General features: G+C 41.8%; 1 protein-coding gene across 1 annotated transcript; it reads right to left on the bottom strand.

Moving 5' to 3' along the window:
• Nucleotides 1–2,587: 2,587 nt before the first annotated feature.
• On the bottom strand, nucleotides 2,588–8,857 carry fgb (fibrinogen beta chain; the record flags this gene model as incomplete). Its single annotated transcript, XM_084574922.1, has 13 exons — nucleotides 8,233–8,857; nucleotides 7,422–7,454; nucleotides 7,241–7,335; nucleotides 6,000–6,102; nucleotides 5,739–5,807; nucleotides 5,245–5,359; nucleotides 4,911–5,017; nucleotides 4,667–4,781; nucleotides 4,421–4,540; nucleotides 4,208–4,330; nucleotides 3,951–4,045; nucleotides 3,493–3,683; nucleotides 2,588–2,819 (listed from the first exon to the last, which is right to left on the bottom strand). The coding sequence occupies exons 1-13, from the start codon at nucleotides 8,311–8,313 to the stop codon at nucleotides 2,588–2,590; spliced, it is 1,479 nt and encodes a 492-aa protein (XP_084431048.1). The 5' UTR covers nucleotides 8,314–8,857.
• Nucleotides 8,858–13,395: the final 4,538 nt, after the last annotated feature.

Raw genomic sequence — 13,395 nt, 5'->3', positions numbered from 1 at the left:
TGTGATTGAGAAGTCTTCCTATAGATTCTCACGCTCAAACAGGTACATCTTGTTCATTTTACTAGCATGACGTGGCTGTCTCCTCAGCACCTTGGGACACACCACACGAGGGTAAGGGACAAAAGTGTCCCCTTCAAAAACGCCATGAAAACAGCATATGTTATAGCATACCTCCAAATGTTTGATTCATTTCTGAAATGTTACCCCTTTCTATGCCAGTGTTTGTGATGGCATCAAAAAAAATAAAAAATAAAAAATAAAAAATGTAAAATCTAAACGCAAAGTGGATTTGCGTGTTGAGGTTAACCCTAACCCTAACTCCCATTAAAATCCACTGAAACACACACACACACTAGTTTTAGTAAACATCGTTTCAAAGAGTGTTCGCATAAATGTGTGTGAGTTCAGTTCACTCCCCTGCACAGGAACTGCAGCTGAGTGCTATGTGAGCTTTGCAAATATACTTTCCAGACTTGCAGCAGGTACTGGTAGCCTTCCTCCACTGGCCAGTGCAGTGTATGCACAGTCAAGTTTTGTGGGATTTGGAGGTCCCTTGGTAGCAACTGACACAGGCACTGTCCTACCCTTGCTAGGTCCTCTTGCCTCTACCACCCTCGCTTGGTGTGCAGGGGAGCCGATGTCGTTGTTGCAGTTGCAGAGTGATTGATGCTATTCCCAGATCCTCCAGGAAAACTGAACTGGAGCCTATCCCAGCTGTCACTGGTCTAGAGGTGGGGTCCAGCCTGGACAGGTCTCCAGTCTATCACAGGGCTAACACAGAGAGACACTCACACCTACGGCCAATTTAGAATCACCAATGAACCTAACCAGCATGTCTTTGGACGGTGGGAGGAAGCTGGAGAACCTGGAGAGAACCCACACAGACAGAGGGAGAACATGCAAGAAAGGACCCAGTCGGCCTGAATTAGAACCCAGAACCTTCTGGCTGTGAGGCATCAGTGCTAACCACCTTGCCACTGTACCGCCCAGAAAACGATATGAACATATACTATTTTCATGGCGTTTTTGAAGACGACACTTTTGTCCCTTGATGGTGACAACGTAACAATTTAGGTTACACGTTGTAAAAGTAGAATATTATGGGATTTGTGTTTGAAATATCAAAATCTGTTAAAAAATACACACTACACACAAGAGTTTCAGACATTGGGCTCTTCTGTTGCCTTATTCCTTCATTGGCTTGCGCTTGCGGGTCCTGCGCTTTCATTTCCATGTACTTTTTAATCATTATTAAATAATGTGAAATGTATGGTTCTCAGAGCTGATGGTGGAGGCAGGTTATGAGATGATTGATCTTCCTTTTAGCCTAAGGGAGTTTCTGTTGTTTAGCGACTGCATGCTAAGAATGTTAATAAAGAACGCCTCATTGCACATTCAACAAAAGGTTAAAGCAGTTTAGTTATGTGTTCTGCGTGATCAACAACAGGTTTAAGCGGTTTAGTTATGTGTTCTGAGTTCCTGCCTCCGAGGGAGAACTCCAAAGTAGGCCTTTTCGTCATGCTGGATGAGAAAAGGAGAAGAAACACAAAACTTGTTGTAATCACTTATTTCACCCATTAATAGCTGTAACAGAACTTATCATCACTTTTTAATTGTGCATCTTGACTCAATCAGCCACAGTTCGTCATCAAAACATTATGATCACCTGCCCAATGAACCCTTTCCTCTTCCTCACTGAGACCTAGACTCTACCACACCTCTGCAGTTGTCTCTAACTTTCCGACACAAAGATGTTGTTTTCACTGAATGCGAGAGTAGGTTGTGACAGCTGGGAGTGTCCTGTCAACCCCTGTGTACACGTCTCTTTATGGTGATGGTGTGCAACTGTGGCGAATGTGCAACTCAGGCTTTTCTGGTTAGACTTAAAATGCCACAGAAATGTTCAACTTTGAAAGAAACCCCTTAAATCCGTCAACATATTTTGCACAAGTGATGCAAAAAAACTTTAAAAACTCTCAGGTCTGCTGGAAGCTTCCGATCTGTATGTTTGTGCTCGAGGCAGGATGTAGATTTTGAACCAAACTGGTCAACTGGGATGGATCCTGTCCCCAGAGACACAGAGGTGTCACTGTGACACTGCATAACAGAGTGGTTGCACACAGAACTGCTTAGTAGCTTAACCGCTAATTGAAACTGCGTCATCTCTTTTAGGATTTTCTTTAAGGGCACAGCAAGTTTCCCTTAAACTAGTGTGCACAGACATTGCATGACGTGAAATAACAACACAAAAAGAAGAAAGTAGGATTGTTCCGTGGTGTGTTTATTGTGTAGTACAGAGGACAGTTTGTGTCAACTCACCAGTGTGTTTTTCTAACATTAAGCAGATTTTATTTTATACATTTTCCTGCCTTTCTTTGATTATTTTTTTTTTTGTCTCACACCATTTGTTCACACTCAGCGACAGGTGTGTGAAGGTGTTTCCATCAACATATAAGTTACAGCCAAAGAACAGAAAAACTTCACTATGGTTCACACTTATGTCCTCAAAACCAAATCCACCTTGGAACTCTTTGGTGTTTCTTCTCTTTTAGCAGTTTCCTCCGTGTCGATGCATGTGGCGACGCGATTAACTGGGGGCAAAGAAAGGCCTGATCTTCATGCTGATGGCTTTGAGCGAATACCAGCTGCCCTTCCAGTTCATCCACACCACGCCGTCATCTGTTCCGTGTTTGGCCATTTGACGCGTGTAAGCACCGCCAATGTAGTAACGGCCATTGGGATTGGCTGAGTGGCAGCGGTTGTACCACCAGCCGCCTCCGTCCTCCCTCGAGCATTGTTTGGAAGGATCGCCGGGGGTCCTGATGGCAAATAGGGGTAGAAAGGTGTGAGACACATAAACAGTACATTTACATTTCACAGACGGAAGGTGAAGATGTGCAAATTTCTATTTTACATAAAGACAAGAATTTTTCTTGACACTACCAGAGAGTCCAAAATGAAGCAAAAACAAACTTGACACTGGCGATTAGCTGCGTCGCACTGTTTAGTTTTGTTTAATATCCCATACTGGAGTACAATTAGCATAAAAGAGTAGCAGGTTTTATGAGGTTTAAATATAGCGTAACTGTCTATTAACTAAACTTTTACCAAAGAAGTATGGGAAAACTGCCATATGAATAGTCTGTGTAGTATTTGAACCAAGGATGCTACAAAAGATTGCTTTTTCAATTGTTTTTCAGTACACTTTTTGATTATTGGTTAAGCTATTGATTACTTTCCGATGATAAATCCTTTGGGTGACCACTAAATAATGAACAGAACTAACCTACTGGAGTTCAAATTTCTCGTAAAGACAACATGATTATCTATGAATGAGGAACCGTTCACCAGTTTAATAACTCATGTAAATTAGCCATTTATGGAAATTTACATCTACAAACAGCTTACAACTTTGTGTGTTGGTGGTTCACTTGGAGAACTTGTTTGACGTTTAGGGAATTAGCCATCAGATGGGTTTTTAGAGACACCTACCAGTTGTCATTGTCTCTGTCGTAGGTGCTGAACATCATGCCATTGTGAATGGTCATAGTACGGTTTTCGCCAAAGAGCTCCAGAGATCCTTCCAAGAAACCATTGCCGGCATTGCCAGAGTAACCGTCAACAGCCATCACATAGTTGGACGTCTCTGACTGGATGGTGAACTGGCTGTACTGAGCATGGACCTAAAATGAAACCACAAACCATTGTCAGTTTCATTACTAACTGACAATTTAATGTAATTCTGATATACAGTTGTCTAAAGTTTCAAAAATCTCTTTTGTCTGACAAACCGACAGAAGATTAGTACATCCCAACATTTGAGCTTCACAAACCAGAGATTAAGTCTTAAACATTTATCTCAAATGCTACAGAACCTGTACAGAATGCTATCTTTGATAGTCAAGTGTTTGTTTTGCTGTAAACTGCTGCTAGAAACCTTGGGGACTCACCTTGGCCCCTGTCCAGTCCTGCATCTCAATGAGAACCTCAGTGGGACCCATCTTGGTCAGCTGACTGATGCGGTCATTGCCCAGCCAGTACTCACCTGTTTGGTGAATAGGAAGAAAGATATGGTAATGTGGCTTCGTACATGGAGGCAGAGGACTTTATTGTGTTTGCAGTATGTGCAGTGTGTGATAGAACGTGCTATTAATCAAGATTCTGTCAGACAATGAAATGTTTTAGTCTTTTTTCCAAAATGTCTTACCAGGAGTCTCACAGTGACCCTTGCCAGCATCGAAAGCGATGTTACCGAATCCACGGCGATAGTCATCCCAGCGTCGGCCAAAGTCGACGCTGCCGTCCATCCTGCTCTGGATGAGCAGCCATCCTGTAAACGCAGAGAGAAACTTTACTTACTCAGTAAAAGCAAACCTGAGAGTCAAAAATGTTTGGTTTAAATCTGAAGGTCCAATCTCACCTCCGTTCTGGGACGTCTGATCACAAAAGACCTTGTACGGAGGGAAGAAGGCATCAGGCTGGATCAGATACATCTGAGAGTCTCTTCCTCCACGACGGAAGATGTCCTCACACTCCTTACCTGAATCACAAAGACGGGTTAAACACATTTGTACATCTGCCACATGTATTCACTGCATTTATGAATCCCTCCTCCTCATCCCTAGACTATGAAATTTGTTGACATGTATTGAATCACAACACTTACCAGATACCACTGGTATGGGACATTTGGTCTTGCATGGCTCGTTGCAGCCTGCCCTCTGGGTCTGGATGGCCTTCTCTAGCGTCTGAATCTTCTGCCTGATCTTGTCCAAAACTCCCTGCAGCCGTGGCACATTTAACATTACAACACGGCTAGCTGTAGTCTTTTTGTCTGAGACTGATTACCGCTCATTATATTCACCCATAATGAAATTAGCTGTTTTAATCTTATGTCAGCTTTTATGTACCTGCAGCACTCGGATGTTGGAAGGGAAAACCGTGTCCACTGTCTCCTTGATGTAGACATGTTGCTCCTCCACTTGGTCAGTGTACTGACCAGCCACCCTGTCGTTGTCTGAAAACATCACGTTTACGGTTTACAGATTTACAAACACACGTAAATTGGCTTGGATACCAAAGCTGCTGAAGACAGCAATGCAGATTGCGTTTGTAAAGATCACGTTGTTCTAACACTGGAATGAATTATAACTTTACACTTCACATGAACGACCGTGGTATAAATATGTTAACCCTGTCATGTTTTTTTGATTATCGCATTGGTAGAATGATGATTTTTCTCACCATCAAATATTCTTTGCCTCTCCCTCAGAGTGGTTGACATGCTGTGGACGTAGTTGTAGACGGTGTTGGAGGATCGGGACAGTTCATCCACCTGAGGCTTGAGTTCGCTGATACTCTGTGTGAAAGAGATATAGTAATATAATACTTTTTAGTTTTTTTTTTTATTATTATTATTGACAACTTTGCAGCAAAACAAACTCTGGTGCTCCCATGTTCTGGGCCTAGGCAAAGACTAGCAATATTTCTCATAGGGTAGACTGAAAGGGGACCCTGGAATAGGGGCTGTGGACTATGGTTGATGCACTGTAGGGCCTGCATATGTTTAAGGGGGGTTCTGGTTGTCATTGCAAAATATACCAAAGGGTATTCATCGGGGGGCCAAACGGTTTCCCAAATAATGTTGATTTAAACCAGCTTAGTCGTCCCTGCACATGTTCTTGTGAAACTCTTTGCTCAGACATGCTTGGTGATGAAAATAAATCAGTTTAATTTACCGTCTTGACGCTCCTCTCTTGCTTCAGCAGTGCGGTCTTCAGCTCGCAGCCAGTGGGACACAACACCCCCTGATGAATGGGAAAAGATTCTTCGGTTAATTCGGAAAACTTAACTCCAATACCGTGCGCACTCTACATGCTAAGATTCTAAGTTAATATTTTTATTTCAAGACACAAAAACCCACTGAGATTTTTGTGAATTGTGTCCTGACTGGAAGGAGTCCAGAAAAGTAGTTATTTTTTCACATTTTTTTTTTTTACCAGTTCATCTGAAGCATGTGTACATCCTCCTTCATCAGGCTGCACCACCTTCTCCTCCACCTGACGGCCTCCCACTGGAGCCGTCGGTTCACGGCCACGATATCTGGACACAAAGTGAGAGATTCTTCACCAACAATGTCTAATTTTTCCATAATGACCGAATACATGAAAAAATAACGAGTCTCATAACAGCATACTATCACTCTTAGCAATAAGGATGCTGGGATTTAGCTGTTAGTTGGATTTTTCACACTGATACTTTTGTTTGCTTACATTAGTGGTACTAAGACAATTCTCAGATGTAAGTGAGTGTCTCAAGTATTTTTACTTTTATACTCGTACTTTCAACCTATCAAGCTTTTACACAGAAGTAGTTTGAGTAGTTCATATTAGCTCATCAGTCAACTGCAATATTAAAATATTGCTAATGCATCAGTTAAGAATCCAATAATACTATAAGAAAAAGGAGCCATTTTCGTACTCATGCGCATTCTTACACTGAACATTTGTTTAGTCTAGGTTGCTGGGAGGTGAAACTACCCCCAAAAGACCAAATAAATCAGGACTATCTCCAGAACTATCAGGTCCATGTCCCTGACCCTGGTCTCTGTGACCCTGGTCTCTATGGACCCTGGTCTCTATTGATAGGTCAGTATCATTGTGTCTGATTAATTAGTGATAAACTGTCTTCTAGATTACTGTGAATGGTTGTCTGTCTCTCTGTGTTAGCCCTGCGATGGACTGGCGACCTGTCTAGGGTGTACCCCTGCCTCTCACCCAATGACAGCTGGGATAGGCTCCAGCAGACCCCCGCGACCCTTAACAGGAATAACCGGGTATAGAAAATGAATGAATGAATGAATGAATGAATGTCTTCTAGATTACATAGTAGAAAACACCCTGATAGCAATGATATCATTCTGAACTCATTCCGCAACCCCTTGACTAGAACTGGACCAAGAGTTAAGAGAAACACCACAAAGCTATTTTACCATTGCGCACATTGTATAATTCATAAAAATACTGATATTTCCTCCATAAGGCTGTTGTGCACGCTGTTTCTTTTTGCAACCATCTTGTTCCAGACAAGATGGCTACATTATTCTTATTGCCTGTAGTACCACCATATGCACACTAGATGGTGGTAAAGGGCCATATATAAAATTGAAGCATAGTTGATGTTAGGTCAGTGAGTTACGTAACATTCCTCTGGGTTCAAATATCTGTGTGTGTGATTATACCTGCTGCCACCGCTAATGGGAGGAGGAGCATATCGGTTTGGAGTATAGGAATCCCTGCCTCTTGTTAACGGGCGGTGACCACGAGCATCTACAGTCTGTGGGGAAATGAGAACATGAATAGCAAATAATCAAGTGTCTTGTTGACATAAATCAAAAAGTTAAACAGATTTGTTGTACGTACTGTTCCATTCGTCCCTGGTGAACTCTTGGGGTCCTGTGGAGAATAATAAAATAAAACGTCTGTGAAACATAGTACTGAAGATTTAAATTCTTTGATGTAGGTTTTCATATTAGAATATGTTATCACTGAACATGTGATCTGGGTGATCAGTACTCTGCCACTGTGTGGAGTAATATGCATTAATATGTGACATGTTGGATGCTGCACATTGTCATTAATAAAAATCTAACTGAAAAGTGAGTGGTCACAAGTTATGCATCACTGGAAAATCCCATTTAAATTCATACAAAATTAGCTCGGATTTGTTAAATCAATATTTGTTAAACAATATTGTCACATTAGCATAAATTTTTATTTCATTCTGCAATGGATGACTAACAGTACAGTAAGAATAAATAAAATTAATTTCTGGACTGGTGTTTTTAATCTTGTAAACAGAGCTTTTTATTTAGCCCGTACATCATCACGTTCTACCAATGTGCACATTATAAAATCCATAAAAATACTGAACCGAGTCAAAGAGGGATGTTGCACACAGCTTTGCACTATACAAGATGATTAGATTGTGTTTATTATGTGTAGTACTAGCATTATCCCACTAGATGAAGGCAAAGAATTGTGTACGGGTTTTTAAACAATGATTGGATAAATAATTTATGCTTAATATGACCTTTTCTTTTAAATATAGGATGCATGTTCATGCTAACATATTCACATAACTGCTGACTTCCCCGATATTCAGACTGATTTAAAGGTATTGCTAGAGAATTTGGAATTGTGCCCCTAATTGTATTCACATAAACATACTCACTGAGGTATAGTCATCATAGTCCAGATCATCTTGAGCCCAGGCGCAATACGCACACAGATACAGCAACAGTAGCTTCTTCATGGTCTACTATCAAAAAAGTGGACGTTCTCAGTCTTATGTCCGTCACTCCACCTCCCTTTTCTTCGTTTTCTGCCTCCGAGCTCGGGGTTTCACCGGGTATTTATCTGATGTCTCTATGGACGTCCTCACCCACTTTTATTGATCTGCTGAAGTTGGTCAATAACTGCCGGGACAGTTTACCCAACCTGAGTCAGTGTTGTCTTTGGTCAGTATGTGTGGAGTTTGTTCAGGAACAAAAGGGCAAAAGAGCTGAAGAGTTTACATAGAAGTCAGAATTTACTGGACATACGTGTAAGAAGTCAATGTGATGATGGGTTTTTTAAGCCATTCGAGCCAAGAATAAAACAACATTGCCTTAGTGTTGATAATTGGTTTGAGCGGTTTTCACTAAGCTTGAGGTTGCTGAATAGTTTTAAATACAAAAGCAGGAAAAAATAAATCAAGTTTCTGTTTGCAGTGTTTAACAAAACAGAATCAGAATACTTCAAGGAAAGTGTTTAAACTGTTTTCACAGGTGGGGGAGAAAGCATCAGTTTTGTTTAATGAAAGGAGTTTTCCAAAAATCATCTTGAGTTTAGTTCTGACAAAATCCTTTTAACTGGTAATTAGGATACTATTTATCTCTGATTCACTTCATAGTTAATGTTTTTGCAATAACAAGTCTGTCACTGCCGGGAAACTAGGACGATTGGGTAACTTTGTTTGAGTCCAAAAGGGTATATCATGCTATGTTACGAAACCACTTGCCCCATCACCCACACATGCATACTTCACCTAAACGAGCATCAAACCATGAACTACACTATATTACCAAAAGTATTCGCTCACCTGCCTTTACTCATTCTATGAACTGAAGTGCCATCCCATTCCTAACTCATAGAATTCAATATGATGTCGGTCCACCTTTTGCAGCTATTACAGCTTCAACTCTTCTGGGAAGACTGTCCACAAGGTTGAGGAGAGTGTTTATAGGAATTTTTGACCATTCTTCCAAAAGCGCATTGGTGAGGTCACACACTGATGTTGGTCGAGAAGGCCTGGCTCTCAGTCTCCGCTCTAATTCATCCCAAAGGTGTTCTATCGGGTTCAGGTCAGGACTCTGTGCAGGCCAGTCAAGTTCATCCACACCAGACTCTGTCATCCACGTCTTTATGGACCTTGCTTTGTGCACTGGTGCACAGTCATGTTGGAAGAGGAAGGGGCCCGCTCCAAACTGTTCCCACAAGGTTGGGAGCATGGAATTGTCCAAAATGTTTTGGTATCCTGAAGCATTCAATGTTCCTTTCACTGGAACTAAGGGGCCAAGCCCAGCTCCTGAAAAACAACCCCATACCATAATTCCTCCTCCACCAAATTTCACAGTTGGCACAATGCAATCTGAAATGTACCGTTCTCCTGGCAACCTCCAAACCCAGACTCGTCCATCAGATTGCCAGATGGTAAAGCGTGATTCATCACTCCAGAGAACGCGTCTCCACTGCTCTAGAGGCCAGTGGCGGCGTGCTTTACACCATTGCATCCGACGCCTTGCATTGCACTTGGTGATGTGTGGCTTGGCTGCAGCTGCTCGGCCATGGAAACCCATTCCATGAAGCTCTCTGCGTACTGTACTTGGGCTAATCTGAAGGTCACATGAAGTTTGTAGCTCTGTAGCAATTGACTGTGCAGAAAGTCGGCGACCTCTTTGCACTATGCGCTTCAGCATCCGCTGACCCCTCTCCGTCACTTTACGTGGCTTACCACTTCGTGGCTGAGTTGCTGTTTTTCCCAAACGCTTCCATTTTGTTATAATAGAGCTGACAGTTGACTGTGGAATATTTAGGAGCGAGGAAATTTCACGACTGGATTTGTTGCACAAGTGGCATCCTATGACAGTTCCACGCTGGAATTCACTGAGCTCCTGAGAGCGGCCCATTCTTTCACAAATGTCTTGTTTCACAGTCTGCATGCCTGAGTGCTTGAATTTATACACCTGGGGCCAGGCCAAGTGATTAGAACACCTGATTCTGATCATTTGAATGGGTGAGCGAATACTTTTGGTAATATAGTGTATGTGAACCAATCAGCTTGTAATTTCTTTGTTGTAATTTTCGACAAAACTTGTGTTCCCAAAATGCGAGTGTGTGATGACGAGTGGTGTCACCGCAGTGTGAGTATGATTATTGATCTGGGATTCTACAATGACTGAGCAGTGTGTCCCGAAATACAGAGAACAGTCAATACAGTGTGACGGTGAGGATATATTAATGTAGACTAATGTCCTCATTATAAAAACTTAGCAGTGTCTCCACAGTTTGCACTTATCAGTGAACCTGAAATGTGGCTGTGGTAATTAATCAGTGTCCCCATAATGGAGTTAATAAACTGGTGTCCTCAAAATGTACGTGTGTCAACCAGGGTCCCCAAATAGAGACTTGTGACTGTGGGAATAACTAATATATCGTATATATATTATATATTAATATATGGTATGTATTAATATCACAATATAAAAAGCATATAGTGATTAGTCAGTGTCTCCGTGGTGTAGGCTTGGTAACCACCTGGTGTCCCCACAATGGTGTGTAGTGTGTATAGTGTCAGGACACCAGACCAACTTGTCCCGCCCACAATTTTTTTTTGTGAAAGTTGAAAGTCTGGAGTCTCCTTATTGCGAACTGATTAAAAAAGAAGAAGAGATCGAAAAGTGGCTCATTGAAGGCCACGCCGCAGTGTGCCACGCTGAGTGTCGTGCATGTCAGCCAAAATATTATGACCACTGACAGGGTAACTTTGACCATCTTGTGTCAATTCAGTGTTCTGCTGGGAAACTTTTGGACCTGGCATTCATTGGTGTGGATGTTACTTAGACGTGTAGCACCCACCTAGACCAGACCAGGCACCCCCACCCCATAGCAATGACTCTCCTTGATGGCAGCAGCCATCCCCAGCAGGATGCAGCCTGACACAGACACACACACAAAAACACTTTAGGAACAACTAAAAAAAAAACATGAAGAACAGCACAAGGTGTTGACCTGGCCTCCAAATTCACTAGATCCCAAACTGATTAAGTATCTGTGGGGTGATCCACAGAGGCCCCTCCCCTCAAATGCCCCCCCACTAACAACATCCTGTTGCCAGACACCACAGGACACCCTCAGAAGGCCCATGTCCATTCTCTGATGAGTCACCACAAGGGAGACCTACACAATAGGAAGAAGGTCATAATGTTGTGCCTGATTGGTGTAGAAGTTCTAACATTTATGAAACAAAATACACCAAAGTCGGTTCCAGTGGCACAATAAATGCCATTATAATAAAGGTTTATTTCTTGACATGACATTTCCGTGCGATGTCCAGCAGGTTTTCAAGCAGGTTACAAAAAGCTTTATTAATAGGCAGTTTAGGCTTCATAGCTATGGTGACAGCACAGAGCGTACCCAGACCGTAACGCTGTAGCCTGACGTGCCTCTCCCCAGAAAAGTAATTATGCATCACAGCACGAAGAATGCAAGAGCTATAATTGGTGGTAGCGTGTTTCCCCTATAGTATTTTTTTGGCTGCTTCTCCACCTCCACAATTTTTGAGATGATTGTTTTGCATCAATAAAGATGGAGCACACTGAGGAAAGGTTAACTGAGGAGGTTTGGAGATACAAACATTTGTGTGATTCGTCTTCAGCAGTATTTCGGCAAAAGTCGCCATTGTTGCGTAGGTTACAGTGTCTATATCCCGCAGCCTCGCTGGCAGTTAATTCATTCTAGGTGTAGTTTATTAATCCACTAAGACCAATTTGTTTTCTAGCTATTTTATATTATTATTATCCCCCCTCCCCCGTGCCCAATGTTCCCTCTAATTTTTCACGAGTCTGGGCATACACAAAAACGCCCTGAGTACACTGTGGACCACTGTGAGCAACGTCAGACGCTGTGGCCACACACCAGTATCACACCTGTTCAAAACCTGGGATCATAGCAAGTTACATGGTTTTGTTAAAAGAATCAGTACAGCAGTAATTTCCATTAGTTTACTTTTAATATAAGTGATCTGGCCCACTTAACATGAAAAGGACAAAAATCGTGTTGTTCATGAGCAGTGTAGTATGTTATATGTCACACATTTCAGAGATAAAATTTTGTTCACATTAAAACATTGACATTTTGCACAACTCTGTAACTCTTTGTCTGTAAAATGTACAATTACAGTTTTTATTGCATTTCTACTACCCATAAATTATCTAGTGGTAACAGCATTTTTGGCAGAGCAGACGTTTCTCACTCGAAAAACAAATAATGTCACCCAGTTTCACCGCTTGTTCTTCTGTTTGCACACACTACGACAGCCATTCCATCTTAAAAGAACCACATTTATTTTTTACTTTGGCTTGGTGAGTGGATGTGCCACTGCCCGTTTGTTTCGCCATAATAAGGGGTTAGTACCATTTGCGTCTCTTAACTCCGCCGCACTGTTACATAGCTAACCTGCAAAACACCGGCGCGTATGGGCAGGGCACGTACACATAAAGCGCTGCCAATGTCATCGATTGGCTGTGTAAGTGAACCGCATCATATCATTGGCTGGACAACTGTCACTCACTGAGTTACACTGCGCAATGGTACAGAATAAACTGTTATTTGTTTAATGCACAATTGCGCAAGCGCGCAGCTTAGAGGGAACATTGCCCGTGACCCTTCACAGGAACAAGTGGTTACAGAAAATGAATGAATTATCAATTTAGCTAGTGTGAGCTATCTCATGGACCGAGGGTTTCCCCTTTTTTTCCAGCAACTTTTTGACATTTTTGATTAGGAATCTGTGTTAAACACTTTCTAACATTTCCAGTGCTTCCTTAAACAGAAATACTTGTTTTGATGCAATTGGGGTTCAACAGTGTCATAGCTCATTTTTAGCAGTTTAGCAGATTTTAGCGATTAAGTGGTGATTTTATGGCATAAATGTGGACTGTTGTCCTTAAAGCAGTGTCCATTGACCCATATTTTCACAATAACTAAGTAACTATTGAAAAAGCTTTAGAGAAATGCATCCAAAAGGTTGTGAAGAATCACACTCTGAGTTTTAAACATCTCTTTTGAAAATAAA

This window comes from Chelon labrosus, assembly GCF_963514085.1.
Source record: "Chelon labrosus genome assembly, chromosome: 1".
NCBI classification, from domain to species: domain Eukaryota; kingdom Metazoa; phylum Chordata; class Actinopteri; order Mugiliformes; family Mugilidae; genus Chelon; species Chelon labrosus.
The sequence above is the reverse complement of the archived record's forward strand: the minus strand, read 5'-3'. Positions and strand labels throughout refer to the sequence as shown.